General features: G+C 50.3%; 10 protein-coding genes across 10 annotated transcripts; 5 read left to right on the top strand and 5 right to left on the bottom strand.

The window, feature by feature from the left end:
- Positions 1–1,352: 1,352 nt before the first annotated feature.
- N7539_005543 (uncharacterized protein) lies at positions 1,353–3,885 on the top strand (the record flags this gene model as incomplete). Its single annotated transcript, XM_056935145.1, has 5 exons — positions 1,353–1,380; positions 1,451–1,965; positions 2,018–2,790; positions 2,859–3,660; positions 3,706–3,885. 5 exons carry the CDS (start codon positions 1,353–1,355, stop codon positions 3,883–3,885), a joined length of 2,298 nt encoding a protein of 765 aa, XP_056790339.1.
- A 790-nt stretch (positions 3,886–4,675) lies between these two features.
- N7539_005542 (lipid transporter atnI) lies at positions 4,676–6,098 on the top strand (the record flags this gene model as incomplete). The annotated part of the gene is made up of 4 exons (XM_056935144.1): positions 4,676–4,888; positions 4,989–5,124; positions 5,257–5,651; positions 5,751–6,098. The coding sequence occupies 4 exons, from the start codon at positions 4,676–4,678 to the stop codon at positions 6,096–6,098; spliced, it is 1,092 nt and encodes a 363-aa protein (XP_056790338.1).
- A 234-nt stretch (positions 6,099–6,332) lies between these two features.
- N7539_005541 (uncharacterized protein) lies at positions 6,333–6,920 on the bottom strand (the record flags this gene model as incomplete). Its single annotated transcript, XM_056935143.1, has 3 exons — positions 6,333–6,441; positions 6,652–6,725; positions 6,840–6,920. 3 exons carry the CDS (start codon positions 6,918–6,920, stop codon positions 6,333–6,335), a joined length of 264 nt encoding a protein of 87 aa, XP_056790337.1.
- Positions 6,921–7,720: 800 nt separating this feature from the next.
- Positions 7,721–8,107, top strand: N7539_005540 (uncharacterized protein; the record flags this gene model as incomplete). Its single annotated transcript, XM_056935142.1, has 2 exons — positions 7,721–7,812; positions 7,897–8,107. The coding sequence occupies 2 exons, from the start codon at positions 7,721–7,723 to the stop codon at positions 8,105–8,107; spliced, it is 303 nt and encodes a 100-aa protein (XP_056790336.1).
- Positions 8,108–8,742: 635 nt separating this feature from the next.
- Positions 8,743–10,534, bottom strand: N7539_005539 (amino acid permease; the record flags this gene model as incomplete). The annotated part of the gene is made up of 3 exons (XM_056935141.1): positions 8,743–10,193; positions 10,260–10,277; positions 10,342–10,534. The coding sequence occupies 3 exons, from the start codon at positions 10,532–10,534 to the stop codon at positions 8,743–8,745; spliced, it is 1,662 nt and encodes a 553-aa protein (XP_056790335.1).
- An 857-nt stretch (positions 10,535–11,391) lies between these two features.
- Positions 11,392–12,904, bottom strand: N7539_005538 (acyl-CoA dehydrogenase family protein; the record flags this gene model as incomplete). Its single annotated transcript, XM_056935140.1, has 3 exons — positions 11,392–11,577; positions 11,664–12,652; positions 12,718–12,904. 3 exons carry the CDS (start codon positions 12,902–12,904, stop codon positions 11,392–11,394), a joined length of 1,362 nt encoding a protein of 453 aa, XP_056790334.1.
- Positions 12,905–14,474: 1,570 nt separating this feature from the next.
- N7539_005537 (Zn(II)2Cys6 transcription factor domain-containing protein) lies at positions 14,475–16,132 on the top strand (the record flags this gene model as incomplete). Its single annotated transcript, XM_056935139.1, has 2 exons — positions 14,475–14,987; positions 15,047–16,132. The coding sequence occupies 2 exons, from the start codon at positions 14,475–14,477 to the stop codon at positions 16,130–16,132; spliced, it is 1,599 nt and encodes a 532-aa protein (XP_056790333.1).
- A 303-nt stretch (positions 16,133–16,435) lies between these two features.
- N7539_005536 (zinc-binding alcohol dehydrogenase family protein) lies at positions 16,436–17,590 on the bottom strand (the record flags this gene model as incomplete). Its single annotated transcript, XM_056935138.1, has 2 exons — positions 16,436–16,967; positions 17,034–17,590. The coding sequence occupies 2 exons, from the start codon at positions 17,588–17,590 to the stop codon at positions 16,436–16,438; spliced, it is 1,089 nt and encodes a 362-aa protein (XP_056790332.1).
- Positions 17,591–18,575: 985 nt separating this feature from the next.
- Positions 18,576–19,918, bottom strand: N7539_005535 (TauD/TfdA family dioxygenase; the record flags this gene model as incomplete). Its single annotated transcript, XM_056935137.1, has 3 exons — positions 18,576–19,239; positions 19,300–19,565; positions 19,622–19,918. The coding sequence occupies 3 exons, from the start codon at positions 19,916–19,918 to the stop codon at positions 18,576–18,578; spliced, it is 1,227 nt and encodes a 408-aa protein (XP_056790331.1).
- A 1,300-nt stretch (positions 19,919–21,218) lies between these two features.
- N7539_005534 (DUF3140 domain-containing protein) lies at positions 21,219–21,694 on the top strand (the record flags this gene model as incomplete). Its single annotated transcript, XM_056935136.1, has 3 exons — positions 21,219–21,247; positions 21,310–21,426; positions 21,493–21,694. 3 exons carry the CDS (start codon positions 21,219–21,221, stop codon positions 21,692–21,694), a joined length of 348 nt encoding a protein of 115 aa, XP_056790330.1.
- Between the last annotated feature and the right edge of the window lie 740 nt (positions 21,695–22,434).

The following is a 22,434-nucleotide window of genomic DNA, read 5'->3' as shown; positions in this document are numbered from 1 at the left end:
GAGACTCGAAGAAGCTTGATTGAGACAATACCCGGTCACAAATTGACCACAGAAGCCTTAGATTATGATCCATCCACGATCCCAGCCCATTTGATATTGTGTACCTCGTCCATATCCGACCAAGAAAACGGGCGCCATTCTGCCCATTTCGGTGGAGCGTCCCATTTGTGTGGTCAAGGTCCTTCCGCAGATGATAAGCTAATTCCCCAAATGATTGATTTGGTCGGACCCAGATTCCATTTGCCTTGGCTTATATCCCTATCTATATATCTGAGCCTTCTAGAGTACGTCTGCGTCTGCACTGCGGTCACGCCAACGCACTCATGCAATCTCAACCCGACATCCTCTACAGTCGCGAGTGGAGGCACAATATCCAGTAAATGGGACGTCAACTGGCCCTCGGGGGTGTGACCGAGCACGAGATCCGTCTTCACATTTATCATGAAACACCGTGAATAAACCGGGGTCAGGGTCAAGATCGCCGGGGAAATCAAGATGAGAAAGGATTGAAAAATGTGAGGTGAAGCGATCAAGTGCGTTTGATTGATGAGAACATCTCAACTGGTCCTCGACTGCGGTCGACAAACATACACCGAAGCATCGGTCCGGGCGATTGCACCACGGATCTGCCTCAGTTGAGGAGGTATTGACTACCGGTGGTAGGTATAAGTCCCCTAGTTAGTGCTTCTGAAATCATAAAGGTCGTGTCGTATGATCCGTGTGACGCATACTTCGGAAGCAGACCAGGCCGAGCAGCCGGTCGGCTCTAGCCGGTGTTCAACTCGAACCAAAGGGGTTGCAATGTGTTCGATACCCACAGTGTGATGGCTCATCACTAGATCATGTGCTAATCGTATCGAAAAGGTCGACAAAACAGCTTCGGTAGAACGGGTCTTCATTCGTGAAGTTGTCTTCTCAGTTTCCCTTTCGTTTCTTCTCCAAGCAAGCCTATTCTCCAACTCGTTCGATCATGAGGCGATGCGCACTTCTTGAAAATATTGACCTTGCACCGTGACTTGAACCCGGTTCAATGAATATCAATCACCTCGATATTCCATGCCTACCAATTTGGCCCGCTTTACAGCAGTGACGGCCAATCAACGATGGCAGATCCACGAGGTGACAGGGGAGCTGGCAGGGGAGCCCCACAAGAACAATCGAAGAAGTGGAGTGAACAATCTCAAGCCACATGTTGTTTGTTTCCTAATCGGGGTCGAGATTGCTCCTCGTGAGTTCAGGACACGGCTGTTCTCAAGAGATTTTTCCTACCCTTCTTACATGGGTTCGTTTCTCTCGTCAAGCCATTCACTTCACTTCCTCTCCTTTCTCGTGGATTCTGTCTGGATCGCGACATGGATCGGGTGGTGATTGTTGGAGCGGGTGAGTGCGTCTGAATTGCGACACAACTACTGGTCGCAGCGTCCCAACTGACACTTGAGTTTCTGATCAGGTCTCTACGGCCTCATCATGGCAAAGACGTATCTTCAAGTCTCGGGCGCTTACGACTCGCGCGGGGCCCTACCAGATGATCCCACTGATCCCACTGATCCCACTGATCCCACTGATCCCACTGATCCCACTGATCCCACTGATCCCACTGATCCCACTGATCCCACTGATCCCACTGATCCCACTGATCCCAGTGATTCCATTCCCAACGGATTGCCCCCATGCTTCACAGGCATGCGACACCAAGTCGAACCCTGCGCTGGCACATCTCTCCTTGTTCTCGACTCGGCATCGGACATCGGAGGCACGTGGGCAGAAGAGAGGCTATACCCAAACTTGCTCAGTCAAAACTCCTACGGGATGTATGAGTTCAGTGACCTGCCTCTCTCGCAAGTGACACCCGCAGATTCCTCGGGAGTTGGGCAACAGTTCATCGCCGGGTGGAAGATCAACCGTTACCTGCATGTTTGGACCGAAAAATGGCATCTCAAGAAATATATTCGGCTTGGTTGGCGAGTAAGCAAAGTACATCTACATTGCCAGACAGTAGTTGACTGATGACGGACAGGTGGAATGTGTACGACGTCTTGCGAGCAACGAGTGGGAGCTTGAAGTTGAGATCCACAATGAGTCCACGCCCACTCGAAAAGTCAAAGTGGTATGCGATAAATTGATTCTCGCAACTGGACTCACTTCCCTGCCGAATTCTCCCGCCGTATCAATGCCAGGCATCCCAGCTTCAAACTCCGTGATACATGCAAAAGACGTCGGTACTTGGGCTCGCAACAATCTCGGATATCACCCGTTGCCAAAAGACGATCCTTCACAACACCGAGTAGTCCCGAAAAGGCATAAGGAGCCTCTTTGCAAGTCAGTCGCAATCTATGGGGGAGCCAAGTCAGCCTTTGACCTGGTCCATTTTTTCGCCACTCTACATCAAACTGACACCTCCCTGCACTTGCAAAAAGCGCCATCCGAGGCCGTGAAAGTACATTGGATCATCCGCGAGGATGGGACAGGGCCATCGTGGATGACGCCCCCGACCTCAATCTCGCCATTTGGTGAGGCTGTTCCAAGTGACAAAGGTGCAAGTATCAGATTGCTTCATTACTTGGACCCTTGTTGTGGCGAGGAACCGAAGCGGTTGGCTGTCACCTACAAGAAAGGAGGATTGCTCCCTACTCTTTCTTTGAGGGGCTCATGGCTCGCACGTCTCTTTCATGGCAATCCGCTTGGAAGGTGGTGGATTCGTCGATTCTGGTACTCGGTGGACCAGAACTTGCAGAGCTTTGCAGGATATCAGACTGATTCAAAGATGCAGCTACTACGACCTAGTAACAGGTATGTTTCCTCTTTTCCGTTTTCAGTATGAAGAGTCAACGGGAAACCCATCTTAATGTATTTTACAGTGTGATCTCATGCGTGTCTCCGATTGGTATTGCCAATCAACCAGACTTTTGGGATACGATCAGGTCGGTCAATGTCAGTGTGTACCGATCGTCAGTTGAGAGAATTAAGATTCTCACTGGCAACACCTCCAAACATCCAAATGAAGCTCTACAGATATCTCTGGCCAGTCAACAAGTCCTCCCCTCGGTTGATCTCCTTGTACATGCCACTGGATACAAACCCATCGTTCCGATTGCTTTCGAACCGCCAAGCCTCCGTCTACAGTTGGGATTGTCTGCGCTTCTGCCAGCCGAACGCCAGTTGTCAAATACAGAGAAGGAACATGAGCCCTGGGTGGTGCATATTTCTGAGGAGGACGTCGTGAAGAGTTATAATCAAAAGTGGAAACAGATCGATAGCAATACCCGAGATATCGCTAAAAACCAGCACCATGCAATGGGCTGTCATGCCGCAGAGCGAGAACCACCATCGTGGAGCACGCAGTCTCAACTTCTTCCCTATCGGCTATTCCGTCGCATGGTCTCTGCAGAATTAGTCCACGAGGGGGATCGTTCTTTTGCAGCCATGGGCATTCTCTATACCTCCACGGTGGCGGTCGTGGCCGAGGTCCAGGCACTTTGGGTCACGGCGTTTCTCACAGGGGGGTTTGACTTTGACGGAGCTTCCCGCGACGGAAAGCTACGCGTGGAAACCAACCTTCACTTCGACCATCTATCACAAAGTGACATGGAAAGTATCATATCAGAGGATGTTGTGGTGGGATCAATGACAGGGACTGGCCTCGAGGTTGATGCTCTTCATGTAAGTCTTGAACCTGACATGTGCTTTTACTGACTCCTACGTGAGGTTGCCACGAGCCCCGCTGACGAGATTAACTTGCAGTACAATGACATGCTGATGCGAGATCTTGGTTTGAATCCACATCGCTTGGGAGGGGGTATGTGGAGGGAGCTCGTTGGGAACTACGAGCCCTCTGTGTATGCTGGCATAGTCGATGAGTGGAGAGCCAAGCAAAGTGACGTCTGACCAGTCAAGCAAGGACTCTCCGCTTCGTCGTTGGGATCCATTGCAGCAATAGAGATGGTTCGCACGAGTGTGATGCCAAAGTTTCGATGAGATGTACACGATTCGGAAGTCCGCGGAATCTACAACCCAGTCCATCCAGTAAACACTTAAATCAGCAATAACACGTCCGCAACATATTACCCCAAGACGAATCGCAAACAAATTCCCAATCTCACAAACTGAGACTCCGTAGGCGAGCCATTGCCAAGCAGCCCCAAGAACAAGCAAAGCCCAACCTTGGAAGCTACCTACTCGTCTACGGTCGAAATCTGACCGCTGATCGACCGCTAGTATCTTCAGTGCAGCTGCACCGTCAGCCTCTAAACTTATTTAAAGATCCCAGGCTTGCCAGCTACGCAGGGTGATTGGTCAATCTTCATCGAGCCAGGCAGTCATGTTGAACGGTGGGACTATTGGAGTGGGTGATTGGTGGGTGATACCCGGTTGTGGGCCCTGAATGTGGTGGCCTGGGGCACTCCGCCTCGTCTGAGTCTGGATGAAAGACTTGGAGAGTCTTTTGATGAATGATGATGCCTGTGAGGGTGGAGGTGGGGAGGTGAGGTGTGATGAGGTATATATCTGAGACTAATCTCGAATGAAGAGTGAAGGTTTGGGTTTGAGATCAAAGTGTGATCCTTACTGTGAGACAGAATTACCTTTTGTTTTTGTTCCCGTCAGATCTATATCCATTTGGCGGACCGTACTCATCGGTTTTCTCTGCAAACCAGTCGTCTCAGCCCAACACCTCAGCATGGCCTCGTCCTCGACAACCACAACTGGAAGCTCGACACTTGCAACAGCGACATGTCTCCATGTTCCCCCCGGTAAAAATGGCTATTTACCACCTGAATCATGCGATGTCGTGCTGTACTACGTTCCCTCGTTCGCGGCGGCGGTGCTGTTTTGCGTTCTATTTGGAATGAGCACATTGTTGCACTGTGTCCAATCTCTTATTTATAAGAGGGTCAGTTGATAAATTCCTTCCATCTTCAATGAACCTTACCACTTCAGAGTCAGACGTGCCATGGAAAAACGAGAGCTGATGGATTATAATATTGTCCCAGACGTACATGTGGGTGTTGATCATGGGTGGAGCGTGGGAAGTACTGGCATTTGTGTTTCGAACATTGCAGACTCGACACCAGAACAACGGAGACTGGGACACGCTATTCACTTTGTTCTTCCTGCTGGCTCCTATCTGTCAGTATTTTCAATCTCTTGTACTGGAAGCACGCGGCATGAATGGGCGTCGATGAAAAAAAAAAAAAAAAAACAAAAAAAAAGCAACAAAAAACAAACAGGAGGCTTCTAGGACTAACGCACATCAACCAGGGATCAACGCCTTTCTCTACATGACGCTCGGCCGCATGATCTACTTCTTCCTGCCCGAGAAGAATCTGCACGGTATCTCTGCGCGTCGCTTCGGCACGATCTTCGTCTGGCTTGACATCGTCGCCTTTCTCGTCCAAGCGGCCGGGGCCATTCTTGCGGGTAACCAGGACAGCGACACCGGGTCACTCATCACCACGGGTCTGAACATCTACATGGGCGGCATTGGGCTGCAAGAGGCCTTTATTCTTTGCTTCTTGATTCTCGCCATCAAGCTGCACAGGCGGATGCTTCGATTGGAGCGTTCCGCAGACGAACCCAACGAGAGACTGACCAAGACGCCGCTTAACTGGAGATGGTTGTTCTATGGACTCTACTTTTGCCTGGAGATGATCACGGTGAGTTCGATGTTCCACACCCCCAAGTAGCACCGGGACTTGTCGGGGATGCGGTCCCCGGGCACATTGGACTGATTATTTCGCGGGATATGTTTCCAGATCCGAATCATCTTTCGAATCAGCCAATACGCCCAAGGCACCTCGCCTGGCAGTCCCGTACTGACGACTGAAGCCTACGAATACGTCTTGGACGCCGTGCCCATGTTCCTTGCCATGCTGGTGTTGAATGTCATTCATCCGGGACGAATCCTTCAAGGCCCGGAATCGGGATTCAGTGCGATTCGCCGCGCGGAAAAGCAAGCGAAAAAGGACAAGAACGAGGAGAGGAAAAATGCCAAGGAAGACGAGAGGATGGTCAAGTACATGGCTAAAGAGGATAAGAAGCGACGGAAGGGAGAGACGAAAGCCAGTCCTACTGAGTCTTCTACCCGGCCGGCTATGGTATAATAAGAAGAGACAGATCGTCCAGTAAAAAGGGACAGGAGGACCGCTTTGTGATGAGACATGTGAAATTTTCAGTCCTCCGTTATGTCGATGGACTTTCGAGGCGAGAAAGTCTATAGTAGTTGACCAAATAAGATCAAGCCTCCCCCTTCTCAAACTATCAATGTGAGGGCCTTAGAAAGCGCGTCAATCCCCGTGTTCAACTAAATGCCAGCAAGCCGCAGGAGATTGATCTTTCTAGAAAGGTCGCTTGGAGTGACAATAGATCGAAATGATAGGAACCGGCTCCTTGTTAGTGTGGTCGCCGGGAGGCAGTAGAGAGTTTCGACCGGTGCAAGAGGAGCCACTGGAAACCAACATTTATGAGAATCGTGGCCTTGAACATCAATCTCAAACCAACACAGATTTATCCCGGAGACACGTACGTGAAGACTCGGCAATGCTTTCGAACCGAAATAGTAAACACATCCCTACACCCCCAGAATGTCAGCACGCCCCATCATGTCTTCCGATGACCGGTCTGCAAACCACAAGAGGAAAGAAAGGGGATGCTCACTCTTCATCAATTTCTTCGCAATCGTCCAACGTCACAGTCTTTCCGAAACTTCCATCCTCGGTCTCGATTCCGACCTATCTCACGAGAAAAAAAAGTAAGTCCAAATCAGCTCCTTTGAAACCAGACCCGGTCGGGAAAAACGCCCAGCCTAGATGCACGGTAAACCTGGTCGAATCGAGCTAACATACCGTCGTCTTTTGAGCGGCTTCCTTGGCTGTGACGGCGAGGAGCATGAAGCTCAGGACGGATAGTTGCTTGAGACCGTACATGATGGAATTTCTGGGGCTGAAAAAAAAAGTTGTCTTGCTCTCGACTGAGTGAAGGAGGCCAATGCTGTGCAGTTGAGATGATAGTTTTACCGGAAGATGCTTGCTTTCGGTCGAAGCGAATGTTTTCTTCGGGGTATTTAGGGGTGAGGCATTGTTTGTTATTGTGGTTATCCCTTGCGTGCCCGGAACGGTCTTGTTGGCCATGGATAGGGGTGAAGACTTGTTGTATAGAGAGATCTCAGCTCCATGAGATACTACATGGAATGCTGCTCGAGGGAAGATTATTCCTCAAAGACAGGGACAATCTCTACGGGTAGAAGCGAATGTAATGGTCTATGGTGAATGGTTGCATCCACGTTTGCATGAATACTCGAGCGAAGAATGGCTAAATTGACTACTCCAAGGGATTTTGCAAAGCACTCGGTCTGCGGGGGAAATTTGACAGGTCACATGTCCGAACCACAAGCCCAGTCGAGTGTCAAGTAGGCAACGGTACTGTAGCTTGGGAAGTGCTAAACACAGTTCACGAACGGTCTGAACATTGTTACTTGGAAGTACGTTGTAAGGTCGTGAAGAAGTATTGATCGCGCGCGCGAGGCGTCAAATTTCAAGAATACTTCGGTTATGTGTTATGACAAATCCTTGGATACACGCCACTGGCTTCGCTGTGGCTGCGCTGTGGCTGGGGCTGCTGCTCTCTCGTGAACTGTCATTCTAGACAGTCCGACGGTAATTCAGGATTCACCGTCAAGGAGGAGGCTCCTGACTTTGAGAACTCCAGATGAACAAGATTCCACCCCATGCCGTCTCTCCGCTGGCGAGTAGCGGCCAAACGAGTGCGAATTGAATATCCATCTGACCTGACGATCATTGGCATGGACGGTGGTTTACGGTGTATTTCGCTTCATGCAATTCTCACCTTTGGCCAGTCTTTCCATACTAGATAGCACTGAACCTTTCAAATTGTCTTCTTCAGCATCGGTTTACCGACTCCCGACCTAGAAGACGAGGAGTGGGAAGTTGAGGTCAATGATGAGAAGACAATTCGAAAGGTCCAATACTATCGAGTCAAATGGAAAGACTGGCCGTCGGATGATAATGAGCAAATATCCGAAGGAGATATGACCAACGCGCGGCAAGCGATCCAAAAATTCGAAAAGACGCAAAAAGGCCAACGGCCTCAATAATCACTAGATTGCAACAGAAACGCAATCAAAACGGCGTGCTCTTGCGTGGGATTCGCGTGGTTATGAATGTGGACCGACTCTACACGAGTCAAAAAGTATTGGCGACGCGTCCTCTCCCAATCCGAGTCCCCCATATCGCCGGGCCGACGGCGGCGGAGTGAAGTCCTTGACTGGTGACTCCATGAGCTGCAGTTCCAATGGGATTGGAGCTGCAATGCGCTGTATGCTGATTATTGAACTTTTCCAGATCGAATGGCAGGCCTGATCAAAGCGTCAGACGCCCACAACTACCCATTGCGAGGGAAATCACAAAGATGAGATGATCGCCGCAGCAATAGCGGAGATACACGCCATGCGACGTCGCAAACGACATGACCACTTAGCTGGGCGAGACGTTCAATCTCACGCGTTTCCCAGATGTTCGATTCCAGGCCCCCGTCATTATGGTATATTTCGCCTTTCAACCTTCGAAATAGAGGTGATGGATGCCGCGCGGGAGCTCTGGCTTCCCCGTTGGTTTCATGTCACAACACCATAAAGGATGTCTTTCGTTGCAGTAGGGGAGGCAAGACGAGTGAAAATCGGTAGAAAATATATTCAATTCTAAATCATGTGCAGTCGCAGCATCGCGCGCTTTATTTGGTAATCCATCCCCAAACCCTCCAGTGCCAAGCCTTTGGAGGTCCGGTATCTTTTTTATACTCAATGCGACCCGTATCCAAGTCGGCCTCCGCAGCCTTGACAAATGAGGGCCGCACAACAATCTTGTGGGCAACATACAGGACCACGAAAACAATCGGGCAGATGTACGCCACGAAGAAGTTGCTCACATCAAAAGTGGGAATAAAGGCAGTAAAGCCCTGAGTCAAGGCGATGAGAATGTTGAAGAACAGACCGTACCACGCCAGATAGGGTTGAAGAATGGCCTTGTACGGGAGGGTGTCGCGGGAAATTTTGCGGGCAGCCAAGGCGCGCATGAATGCGATATGGCATGCATTGATCGACGACCAGGTGATGAATCCAGCCACACTAGACAGGTTGACGAGCCAGTTGAAAACCTGTCCAGCATCGTTGGAAACATTCATGAAGCCGAGAAGGCCAAAGAGGGCCGTAAACATTACGCTGACATAAGGCACACCGCCCTGGGTGGTCCGGGCGAAGATCTTCGGCGCAAAGCCTTCATGCGCCAGTCCAAGCAGAATACGACTGCCGCTATACACGTTGGAATTGGCCGCAGACAGAACGACTGTCAGGAGTACAACGTTGATCAGGCTTGGCAAGACTTTGACACCGGCAAGATCGGCCGCAATCACCATTGGCGATGAGGACGCATTGGCAGTAGTAGTCGCCAGTCGATCGTTGGTATAAGGCACAAGAAGGCCGATGAAGAAGATCGTGAGGACAAAGAACAGCAAGATACGCACAAAGGTCTTGCGAATAGCAGACGGCACAGTTTTCTGGGGATTCTCGGTTTCTCCAGCTGCGACGCCGACGAGTTCTGTGCCCTGGTAAGAGAATCCGGCTTGGATCAAGACAGACCAGAATCCCACGAACCTGCCAACGGAGATAGGCTCTTCAATCAGATGCGTTGCAAAGGCGCCAGGGTCATGCCAATACTTAAAGCCAATGTAGCCTTGGTCACCTACACCGACATCGATACAGATTGCGAAGATCATGAATCCGATAACTGTAATCACCTTAATCGCCGCAAACCAGAATTCAAGCTCGCCATAAAAGTTCACGGGCAAGAAGTTCAAGGCAGTAATCAGCACCCAGAACACACCGATGAAAATTGCGATATTCAGAGTGGGATCCCAGTATTGAATGATCGTTCCAGTAGCGGTGAGCTCCACGGCAAATGTTGAGGCCCAGTTAAACCAGTAAATCCATCCCATAGAGAAGCCGAGGCTAGGATCGATAAGACGAGCGGCGTACGAGGTGAAGGCACCGGGGATGGGGATATAGGTCGCGACCTCACCGAGAGAGGTCATCACTGAGTATACGATCGATCCGACAAAGAGATAGGCAATCAAGGCGCCTGCCGGGCCCGAGTTTGCGATGGCCGTGCCACTAGAGATGAAGAGGCCTGGAATTCATGTTAGAGTCTTGTCGATAATTCAAGTTCGCTGGAGCTTGGGTTTCCATGGCGTACCGGTGCCGATTGTGCCACCTGGAAGTTGACTGCCGTTAGTGAAGTCGACACAAACCATGGTGCTCTCGGATGGTTCACGAACCGATGGCAATCATTTGAAGATGGCGACTCTTCAGCTTGCGCTTAAGCTCGCCGGGAGCCGACTTCATCTGGTTTCCCTCTGCATCTGAGGGCTTGATGTCTTGCACCATGTGCTTGTTGTCGGTGTCCAAACCTTCGTCTTTTACCGATTTGCTTGGAGCCGCGGGCGCCGGAGAGACGTCTTCGGACGCCATCTTGTCGTGCTGGTGAACAGAAGGCGCTGCTCAAGATATACGAATGCCGCAGGCCTATTCAAGGGAACTCCACAGACGACAGCTGAGCGACGGGGAAAGGAAACAAAAGACAACTCGGGGAACAAGTGCAAGAATTTTTTTTCCCCCGTCACTCGTCATGTCAGTTTTCAAATTCGCTTGCAGACCCTTGGGTGGGTTTCGTGGTCCATCATGGCAAAAGACAAGGACCCACAGAGTCCTCGTGGAGAGGATTTTTTTAGGTAACCAAAAGGCAGACAGCGTCCGGAAGAAGAAAGCTAATAACGGACTGCGCGGTGCCACTTCGGCAACCCGAGGCGAGCCGGAAATGGTCTAACTTCGGAACGAGCCGTGTGGCAAATAGGGCAAGCCTATTCCGAAGGTGCCTTAGTAGTAGTCCAGCGCCAGAAGACACACTACTCCAGCTCTAGAAGGCGGCTAGCGAAGATGGGGATCGTTTCCAGCGATCTTGCACAATTCGTGGTTCGAAAATTCGAATGAAACCCACAGAGTCACCGCAGCGCGCAGCGCCAAGCTTTCGGGCGCCGGACTGTCACGTGGGCGATCTACGGTAGCATTCGAGCCGGGATTTGCAGGCAACAATAAAAAAGTCAAGGTAGGTAAGGTACCAGGTCCAGTAGACCTACATCAATACTATGATACGACTACCACTCTGTTGAGTCTGTTCTGACTTCTTGATGACGCATCACAAATTCCCCACCCACGTGATGAACACTCAGGGTCCTGTCTCTGGGATGTAGGCCAGACTGAGCATACGGATAACCTCGTGAATCACTTCAAATCACAGCCACAGGGGTCGGCACCGACGTTTGCCTGATTCAGATCTTGGAGGGAACTCCACGGCCAGCTTTAATGTCTCTCTTGGGCCCGACGAAACCGAAGAGATAAGCTGCGATCTTCCGCATCTGAATCTCCTCGGCCCCCTCCGTGATGCGATACCGTCGAAAGTGACGATAAATGTGTTCGAATGGATAATGACGGGAATAGCCGTCGCCACCGTGAATCTAGAAAGTAAAGTCTCTCGTCAGCCCATCGAAACCGAGTTGCTCCCCCTTCTCACCAGAGAGATTCAGTGGGGCGGACAACATACTTGAATGGCACGGTCGGCAGCCTGGCAACATAGGCGGTTGGCCCAGAAATTACACATGGCCACTTTGTCACTGAGCTGACGTTCTATCGCGACCAAAGGCGGTTGAGAGATGTCGCCCGCCTTGCTGGCAGCCACGATGCGATCCATGTCGCAGCTGGTTTTGAGAATGAGCAGACGCAACATCTCGACCTGCGTCATCAGCTCCACTACGGGAAACTGAATGGCTTGGTTGTCGGCCAGCATCTTGCCCTCGCCCCAAATTTGACGCGAGCGTGCACGCTCAATACTGCGGTCGAGGCAGAATTTGGCAGCACCACATGAACTTGCCGCCTGGCGTATACGGTTCTCGTGGACAAATGTCTGCGCGATTGCCAATCCCTGATCGACAGCACCTAGCACCGCCGAGTCAGGGACCCACACTCGATTCAACTCGACGGTGGCATGGTCGGTAGGCATGTTCAGAGTCCACTCATAGCTGGCGATTCTGATACCTGGGGTTTCACGAGGCACCAGAAACGCGGTGATACCACGGGAAGAGCCCGCTAAGCCGGAGGTCCTTGCGAAAATCAAAAAGTGTGTACAGTGGTGGGCCCCCGTTTGCCACTTTTTGGCGCCGCTGATTTCGAATCCGTCCCTTTGGCGACGAGCTATCGTTGTCATGAACGTAGCATCACTTCCGTGATCCGGCTCAGTCAGACCAAAGGTTGTTCGAAACTCTCCCTGCAGGCGGGCTGGGATGAATTCGCCGCGCTGTTCGGAGTTCCCAAAATGGTGAAGCATGAGCACGTCGGGGAAATTGCCGACAATGCTGTGCTCATTCTGTAGATCGTTGGCGAGACCGAGACCGCCCCCGTAGACAGGATGTGAGGAGAGATGAAAGCGAATAGCTGACATCCACAGATTGGTGTCTGGATGCCCCTGGCCCCCGTATTGCTTGGGCAGCGCAAACCGGAAGAAGCCAGCTTCATCGGCGAGGATGCGGGCCTGATCTTCAATTTTGTGAGCTCTTGGCAAGCCCTCCCATTGTGGTACAGACCCTTAGAGCAATACTCACTCAACAGATCTTCCCATTCTGGCCTTGGATTGCCGTCGTGATCCCAATCCGTGCGCGAGTGTTCGCGTCGATGGTCGAAGAACCGGTTGTTGTCGTCTGCATGCTGCAATGGCAAGATTTCTTTCTCAACAAAACGCTCAATCGACTCAATGTAATGGACTAGCTCCTTAGGCAATTCGAAATTCATTTCGACGCGTCACAAGTTCAGGATTGCAACATGTGCTCTACGGGCTTTTTCCACCACATTGCCAGAAATGCTGAACTCAACGCGCCACATTTCCCCGCATTTCGACCTCGGCCCTGTCGGCCGCGGATCTGTCCCGATACCTGATCAACTTATGCTAAGGCAGGAATAGGTGGGGGATGGAATGAGTAAGTTTGGGACGTTCGTCACTCTCCAAGAATGTATAACTCTGTGCATTATTTTTTGAGGTTCGACGTTGTCACTGTGTATTCAATCGAGATGACAAGTACACTCAATTGATCAAAAAGACATCCAAAAGCTTTGACGAATGAAGTTTCTTCGAGGCCGCGAGTGAGAGATATGGGCAATAGACCAGTATGTCATTTTCGCCCACCCGATTTTCAGGCCAACCTATTGAATCCATGGATTTCCGAGGGTCTATTCACCAGAAATAGCCTCTCGAGTCGGAGAAATAAAAGCCGACTTCCATCATCAATGGATTTCTCACAGTGTACTCCCAAATCGGGCAGTAGTCGAACGAGGAACCATAGATTGTTACACAGGACGGATCAACTTACTCAAATCAATGATGGTCAAGGCAAATCCTACGGGACAAACGCCCCAGCAGAGCCCGGGCCTAGCTGAGGCTATTTTATCTCAAAAGGGGCCGCTTTCTGTGAGCGGGTTTGACCAGTGGGAAACTTGTCTGGTTGGCGGTGGAATTATCCGCAACAAGGCACATTTAGTATGTTGGCGGACTCCCTTGAACGAGAGAGACGAATTCTATTGCAATGTTGCTTTGATCTAATCAAGTCCTTGAGAGGAGACGGAAGGCTAGGAGAGTCCAAAAGGACTTTGCTCTAGGGATGTGAACGGACTGATTACGAGTCAAAACATCTCAAGATGGAAAGGGTTAACTTATTTCTCATAGATTGAGACCACTTCCATGTGAAGCAGAGGAGTGCAGATTGGAAAAGCGTAGAGCAAAGAATGAAGGTTGTTCTTGGAGTTACTAATCATTCATTAAGCATGGAGTGCCTTGAAGTGTTCCTCGAAGTTCAAAACTACCTAACTGCTTCAGTAGTGATGCCAGTTCGAAGTAGTTCGAAGTGTGGATCAGTCAAAATCACTATCATGACCTTATAGGATGGGGCTAGTGGATGGCTCGGCTGGAAATCGAAATGCTGCTCACAAATTCCATAGACAGTGATACTTGCCAATCTACTATCAACTCGGTGGCAGTTGTCCCCATGTCACGATTTGAACGATGGGGTGAAGCATGGCTGAATGTATTGACTTCGTCAAAGCTCAACCTCGGGATACTATTCAGCATTGAAGCTCAGATCCCACTTTCAAACAGAACCGCGGGACTTCCATCTCATACTTAGTCTGATACTCAAGTGCATAAGCAGTGGCCTTTGTAATCGTCGAGCACGTTCGTCGGGCAGCGGATCCTGGTCCAAGGACAGTCAAAGTTCGTCAAGAAAGGCGTGAAAGAGGTAGCGAATTGAGCATACAAAGGTACTAGAAGATATCCTGACTGCTTCATATCATCTCATTTAGAAGCGTACACATGTGCGCATACCACACTATGCACTCAAACATGAATTATCGCCAGTCTCGCCGATCGGCATGCGACCGCTGCCGTGGTTTCAAACTTCGATGTGAGCGCGATCACGCCTCGAATAGATCGTGTGAGCGGTGCCTGAAAGCGCAAGCCGTGTGCACTACGAGCCTCAGCCACCCCGTCTCGACTCTTTCGCAGTCAAGCTCAACTGATCACACGTTATCGAGCCAATATGTGGGGGGTACACTGGGGTATGATCGGCTCTATCTGAACGCTCTTCACAAAACAACCGCGTCAAGGGTGAAGAAACACGCCACCTCGTCAAATACGTTTCGATTCCATGCGAATCAAGAAGTTGATCCATGGACTACTTGTGAGCCTTGGATCAGCTCCTGGGCTAACAACACTGTCCCGTCGCCTTACGCCTACTGGCCGCTTGAGCGGACTGACACCGATCATTCTCCGACTACAGGGATGGAATCAATTGCACCTTCCAATGGGAATTTTAACTACCAAGAAGTAAGCTATTTCCCAAAAACAAATTGAAAGGGCTCGCTCTAATCTGTACCAAAACACAGCAGACTCTAAGTTTGGAGCAATTGCAACCCTATGGTTATTACGACATTCGAAACGAACATATCAGTGTATCTGCTAGCGACACCATCTCCAGTCTGCAATCTTCCTTATCACGACAGATTCAGCCTGAAATTGAGAAGATCGAACTGATTGACGGGATTGATAACTCTATTTCTTCAACCAACAACGAGGGAGCAACCCCAGATGACTCTCCGCTGTACTCTGCCAAGCTTTCGCCCGCCGTCGACCTGAATGCAGTGCAAAGAAGATTGCTCCGTCTCAGTCTTGCAATCTTGGACGATATCGATTCCCTGGAGACAGATGAGGGCTCTGTTTACACTATGGAGACTTGCATCAACTCCACCAATGATCGGCTCGATGATCTGATCCTACGAATGCTGACACATTCAACTGAGCTCCTCACGATTCTGAACTTTGATTCCGCGGCCACAAATGATCATTTGTCTTTGTCTTTCACCAAATATCTGGGACAGTGGAGTCCTTGCGCGCAGCTGTGGTCGACAGATCAATTCATATCGACCGAAGGGCTGGTTATAGGAAGAGCACCTCCCCTTGTCAATTCCGGACATACAACACCAAGAAGCCCATCGCCAGCCGCAGCAGGAACGGTCATGTCACCTGAGAGAGTTTGCATCTACTTATCGATGCTCACAGCCTACCAAAAGTTGATTCGCTTTCATCACATTGTTTATTCCGAACTGAATAAGTTCATTATCAATGCCGATTTCTTGGGGGAAATGGAGATATGCTTTCCTCGGTCCTTATCATTCATTCAAACTGCATTGAGTTCCAACGAGGGCGTCCAGCTTCAGTTACAAGCACTGGTACACGCGTTCAGCAACCTCCTTGACAAGCTTCAGTCTGGCCTGCAATCTCAGTTTAATATGTGTGGGGGTGCTAACAGAAGTAATCACTCAAGCCCATCGTCACTGGATCATTGTGGTCTTGCTTTCATCCATGAATTTCTCACAAAGCAGGACGGTATTGACCCAAATGATGGGTTGCAGGAGAAGTTGAACACCTTGAACAATCTTGTGCTTGGATCGTCTGTGACTTGGGATACATAACAGGCTCGTGTTGAATGCATAGTAACTAGCGGGCACACACCATTGATACTTATCAATCTCCGTCGACTTATGTCTTGAATGCTAGGGACCCTGCTCTTCCATTACTATCTTTGAACTACAAGTGGAGAGACGCTAAAGAAGCTTTATCACAAACCAGAGGGATATCCTAATTTACGATCCCTAATTGCCGCAAGAACTCCAGCTGAATATTGACACCGAAGAGACTGGAACTTCAGACACATAGGATGATTCTCTCGATTGGCTATGTAAATTGAAAGTGCATCTCAAATACCTCAAATACCCTCATGGCATTTCTAGAGACACCACCAATTTTTGACCCGACACGGACCCGCCCTTCAACAACTCGAGCCCATGAAGAATTCCCTGGAACCCTCCCGGAACCACTTTGATCGGGCAGCCCCTTATTTTGCCATCATGAATCAAATGTTCAACAAGTCTATACCAACTTCGGGCCCAAACCCCAATCTCCGCTCGAGCTGGAATACCGTAGGGCTCCGGTAACTGCACACCTTTCCCCGAGATCGCACCTCCCATTACAAGATCATTCTTGATTGTCTTTCGAGTACAAAGATGCTCCTGGTATTGTTCCAATGCGCAATATCTTCCACCCGTGCGGCCAATCGCTTCCTGGCACAAACGTACTGTTTTCGCCTCGGCAAAGGGATCCAGAGCATAACGAAGGGTGTTTTTCGTGGCCATTCGTATATCCTTGGCACAGGTCTCCGACTTGTAGTCGAAGACAAGATCAGCGCCGTAAGCGCGTACCAGGTCGAAATTCCGGGGCGAGCAAGTTGTTATGACCCGATGACCACATCTAGAAAAGAAATGGCCGTGAGTAATTCTGCCTGCGAAAATCAGATAGGACTAGAAAGAACCTTACAATTTCACCATCTGAATGGCTAGAAGACCCACGGTGCTACTCCCGCCATGTATCAAAACGTCAACGGAGGTGTCAGCAGGCGCATCAGGACTGCCCGGTATCTGGAGTGACCAGAACAGTGCAACACCAAGCGTGGCTATTCCAGTGCCTGAAATTCCCAATGATTGCTGGAATGACATGCTCTCAGGAATATGGAAAGGAAAATCCTCGTCGATTCTGAGGTACTCGCAGTACGCGCCCGAGGTTGCATCAGATTGATTTGACCCCTGGACGGCACCGAAGACTCTGTCTCCAGGCTTGAACCGAGTATTCGCAGCTGCTTGACTTCCAAGAGCGACAACGGTACCTGCAAAATCACAACCGTCCCATAGACCGGGAGTTGGAAATCGCAAGGGCATCTTGAAATCACATGGGTTCAGAGCCACCGCCGCGGTTTTCACTAAGATGTGAAATGGTTCCAGACTGGGAATGGGCAACTCCGGCGTGATACGAAGGTTTCCACCTTCATGCTGGATGATGGCCGTCTGTGAGCTGGGGATATCATGGGAAAAGCTCATCTTGAAGCTAATTGCGCCGGTTTCACAGATCGATGGATGATGGTCTGGGTCAGGAGAAAAGTTGGATACTCGGCAAGATATCTCTTTGAAGAGGCCATTTTGTCGAATCTATCATATCCAAACCAGTCGACAATATTCTAGAGCTTTCATGTCTGACCAACGAGGATTGGTTACTATTCAATGGGTGCCTGCTTCTGATGCGATGAAACATCAACCCATTTCGAGCCTAACCAACAACCAGTCGTACCTACAATCAAAACTTCCTCTCGACTTCGTTCAAAAGGCGAAAACGAACACTCCTGCCCCGTCTAGCCTTGTCTCACGATGATTTTTTATCGGCACAATGTTCCTTTTTGAGATTAATCGCTCGGATTTACGCTCCATAGCTTCAAGCGAAGCAAGTTGAATTTTGATATTTGCCTGAAGTACGTCTGGCTCATGACTGATGGTCGTATGGGCTGCAGCCAAACCAGCCGACACTATCATTGTGAGCTCCTCTCAGACGTTATGGGCCCCCGTTTCGCCACACATGGTCCATGGATTATCTGACAGACTGCATCCAGCCCAGGAGGCATACTAAGTCACTCATGAAGCTAGAACTAGGGTCAGACCTCAGTTGTGGCAATAAAAGCTTTGCTTGAACACTCTACAAGACCCCCCACCCCCCATTGTGATTTCAACCAGTTCTACTGTTCCCCATGTTATTATACACGTGTGAACCGAGTCATGGCAGTCGGAGATTACTCGGTTGTATTATAGTCACTAAAGTAATCGATCAATTATATTTGACAATAATCATAATAATCTCAATCCTGGTCCGCCGACCCATCTGCAGATGAGACAGCGCAGGCCACAATGCATCACTGAGTTTGATTTTTAATTTTCTAGCATGAACCCCCGAGTCTGTCGTGTCAGCGCCAAGTACCATGAGGTTTGCGAATCCCTGCCGTGGCAAGCACCGGGAGCAATTCGATGGAGAGAGACTTCACTCGGCGTCAAGGGGACAGACAGGAGCCTGGTCGTTAACCTGGATTCCACCCCGCTTCTTCTCCAAAGTGTCCGGATAGGGGAGTTTCCAGCCCCCTTCCGACTCTGGCACAGATAGCCAGAGTCGCATCAGATGCCGTCGCTTGGCAGGACGTCCATCCTCGTCTTTGGCGTCAGGTGCATGATCTGTGTATGCAGTTCTTGCGTGGAAGACCTGCGAGTTGCTCACAAATTGAATATCACCAGGGTCAAGGATCATGTGCAGAGCGTTTTCCTCACAGGTCCTTTCGAAAACTTCCATGGCGTGTTTTTGCTTCTCAGACAGAGGTGGGATACGCGCGTCTGGGCCTGTGTTGAATCGTGATAACGAAGTCACATTCATTGGGTCGTATCTCGCGTAGACACGAGCCTTGTCCCCGGCACGCTCATTCTCCAGGTAGAAGATGCTACCGCGAATCCAAGGGTCCTGCCCTTCTGAGACCTCTCCCTTGCGATCGAAGTACCAATTTGGCTCGACCAGAGTTTCAACCACGTCTGGATGTTTCTCTTGAAGTATATTGAAAATCTGATGGGTAGAGACAATGTCCGATTCACCACCTGAAAGCGCTTTCGCAATGCAAAGAAGGCCTACAATATCGGTCCCATCGGTGTGGAAATATTGACTGTGGGGAAGTTGTTAGTGCAAAACTCACCTCTTGCGTAGATTCCATTGAGATACGTACCGCGCATTGGTACGATAGATGCGCACCCGGTCAGTCTTGGTTGGGTCCTCCCCCAAATCTTTGACGTGGCCTAGAACATGGCCGCGACCATTTTGACTAGTAAAGTACCCGATGTACGTTCCCAGACCCATGTAGGCCGTTGCGCATTTACGGAGATCCCAGTCTCGAACTGGAATGCCTTTGAAGAGATAAAATCCCTTTCCGTCTAACAATTCTTTCTTTAGTGCCCGCAGCCGCTCGGCGAGTCTAGGTAATGCGAAGTTTGTCTGCAAGGTGTTAGCAAACATCTACTTGAGCCCAATGGCAAAATGGCTTGGCTTGCCTGCGAGATCCCTGTCAGAGGAAGATTTTCTTTAATAAAATTGTCGGTCGCATTACTCAACTCCTCAATCTCCTCAGGCGTAAACGTATGGGTCCAACGCTCGCGGTGTTCACAAAAGTCCTCTGCTTTCCAGACAGTTGGCCCGCTCTGAACTTTGGGGAACGTGGTGTAGGGCCGCACTTGCGAAGCCATAGGGGCATGTTGTCCAGAGGTTTTCAGTCCATCAGGAAATACTGCGAGGTCGATGTGGCCTGCCAGACCTTCGGTAGTGGTGGATGCTGATGTTGTTGACGCCATCTTGAGCAAGTATCAGTGGTCACCTGTCTCTTCTGCCGTGTTGCTCGGATTGGCGCAGAACTATGCCGACATGCGATGCTCGTCACAAATGAGTGCATACCATTGCCGTTGATGGAGCGAATAGAAGCACCTGGCTACCTCTGCGAGTCTTTTATGCTATTTTTGTAGTCAAGGTCTCCGCGACCCCGCTTCCCCGCATCAATCAGGTCGGGGTTACCGGCTACTCGGCCAGACGCCCGGACGACCTGCACACTGTGCGCTCGGTCTTCCTTCCGTGAAATAGCAGCCATGGGTATCTACGATCACATTCGCAGAGACTGCGATTTGAGATTGAGATCCGTGACGGAAAAGTTTCCATTATCATCCAGGGTGAGGTAGATTGACCACTGGCGACCATCGGCAGCTTGATGTTTGCCATAAATATCTTGAACAGAAGAAGTCTCATGATTTGTCATGCACTTGATCGTTCGATGAGCAACCAATTGTTCAGACTTTGGTTCTCGTAATAGGTCATGGGAATGAAGATCATCGAACCAGAAAACGTGCGTGCAGGACGCGGTATGCTTGACTTCGCTCTAGGACATCAGCCGGGGCTCACGTGAGAATCTGTCTAGGTGCATGAAGCGACCGTAGAGGCCGCCGGGTGCGAGAGATCGGACCCACAGGGTTTATCTGGGATCGAAAACCTGCTATCTCCAGGAACCAAGCACCGAGTGGAGATTCAGATCTGGTCATCCGCTATTGTTTAAGTGAGCTCGAGACCAAGGACAATCCAGCCCTTTTACATAATCATGACTGATACTTTTCAAGGGTATCACAATAATGTGGTTCAATGGCCTTCCAAGTTTGAAAGCCTCGCGCGGACACGCCGTCCGTTGTAAGCTAGTTACACGGTGGAACATGTAGCACAGATCAACACCAGAAAAGACATTGTTCTGTAAAACCCTGCGCCTATAAAAGCTCCTCCGCTAAGAGTGAATCAAATCTGAAGAGGAAACCCTCTTGCCCACGTCCCGCCCTTTGAGGTCTGAGCTTATGACATATCACAGTCCTTTCAAGTCGTTGCCACATCCCGGATTTGTCGTCAAGATATGCACACTGCGTGGTCGAACCGACGAGCTTGCCCAATCCGGGTGAAGAGAATACTGACGTCACCCCCACGAAACCCGTCCAACACTGGGACATAGTATGTATTTATATGGAGCCGAGGAAGGGCCATTGAATCGTCAAACCCAACAATTATCAAAGCCCATCAACTATTCTCAAAGTCCATTATTGATCTACCCCCAAATCCGGCGACATGGTCAAAGACGACAACACCGTTATCAGGTATGCGTGACGACGCGAATCGCACATCACGCGAAGCGCTAACAGAAAGTCTCCACCTGCAGCGAGTTCAATGAGCTCGTGAACATGACGCCCAAAGAACTCCGTGACTGGCTCAAGGAAGAATCCTCCCAAGAGTCTGGCTGGGGCGGCGAATCAGGCGAGACTGTCGGCCACGAGAGGTAAGCCATCATCCACGGCTACTGACGCTCGGCATTTGGGAGCTCATAAGCTGAAACTCTCCATAGCGGTCGAAAGATCGTGAAGATTTTAGAGAACAACCCGGATCGAGACCCTTCGGGATACGATAAATCTGATCTGGAACACATGCGCAAGGTGGTCGCATACTGCAAGCGGCATCTTGCCCAAGAAGAGAAGGCCAAGAAGAATCCTGACAGCAAGAGCTACAAGTCGCTCAAGAACTGGGGGCATGACCCATTGAAAGCCTAATTGGGCGTCATCGTGGATATGTATAATCTTTTTGAAAAGACAGGCGTACGGGAATAATGCGGAGGTCACATGAGGAACCTTTTAGGCTTTACAATCACTGTCTTCAGTACCGCTAATTGTCCAGTCAGTTGTATCTGGGGTATCGCTCTCAACTGGCAACCTTGAAAGAGTCGAAAGATGCTGTAGATCCGAAGATATCATTACCTGCGCCGGGCCGCCACGCTACGTGGGATATAGCAGCCAGCTGCCCCCACGTGTGTGGGGGCTCCTAGCAAGGGAGGCCGCACTCTTAGTCTGTTGGCATCAAATGCCGACGAAAGCGTGGCTAGCTTTGACGCATGAGACCTTGACCTCCCAGCAAATGTACGCGGGGGTGCCGAACCTGGGGCAACGAAATGCCAGGGCTGGACCCCTCCAGTAGCAGAACTGTGCAGCTTGGCAAAGGATCCGTGCACATGAAGAGGGGACTGCCAGAACTTTGTTCGAGAGACCGGTAGAGTTTGTTGAGTTCCCATGGCCCGAGAATCGCCGTGTCGCGGTCAGTCCTATATTCTTTCGGTGTGGCACGCTCGCGACAGGAGCAACGAGGCATGGATGTCTCTTACCTGAGAGACCACCACACTCTGGGGTCGTATACAGCGTCTCCACCTACCCATGCTATCTGCCCTACGCAGCATTACCATGTCGGGATTGGAAGGGTATGAATAATGTTACGGGCAAAGTTCGGAAGAAGCGGCCTG

This window comes from Penicillium diatomitis (genome assembly GCF_028827545.1).
Source record: "Penicillium diatomitis strain IBT 30728 chromosome Unknown utg000005l_segment0_segment0, whole genome shotgun sequence".
In the NCBI taxonomy this organism is placed as follows: domain Eukaryota; kingdom Fungi; phylum Ascomycota; class Eurotiomycetes; order Eurotiales; family Aspergillaceae; genus Penicillium; species Penicillium diatomitis.
The sequence above is the reverse complement of the archived record's forward strand: the minus strand, read 5'-3'. Positions and strand labels throughout refer to the sequence as shown.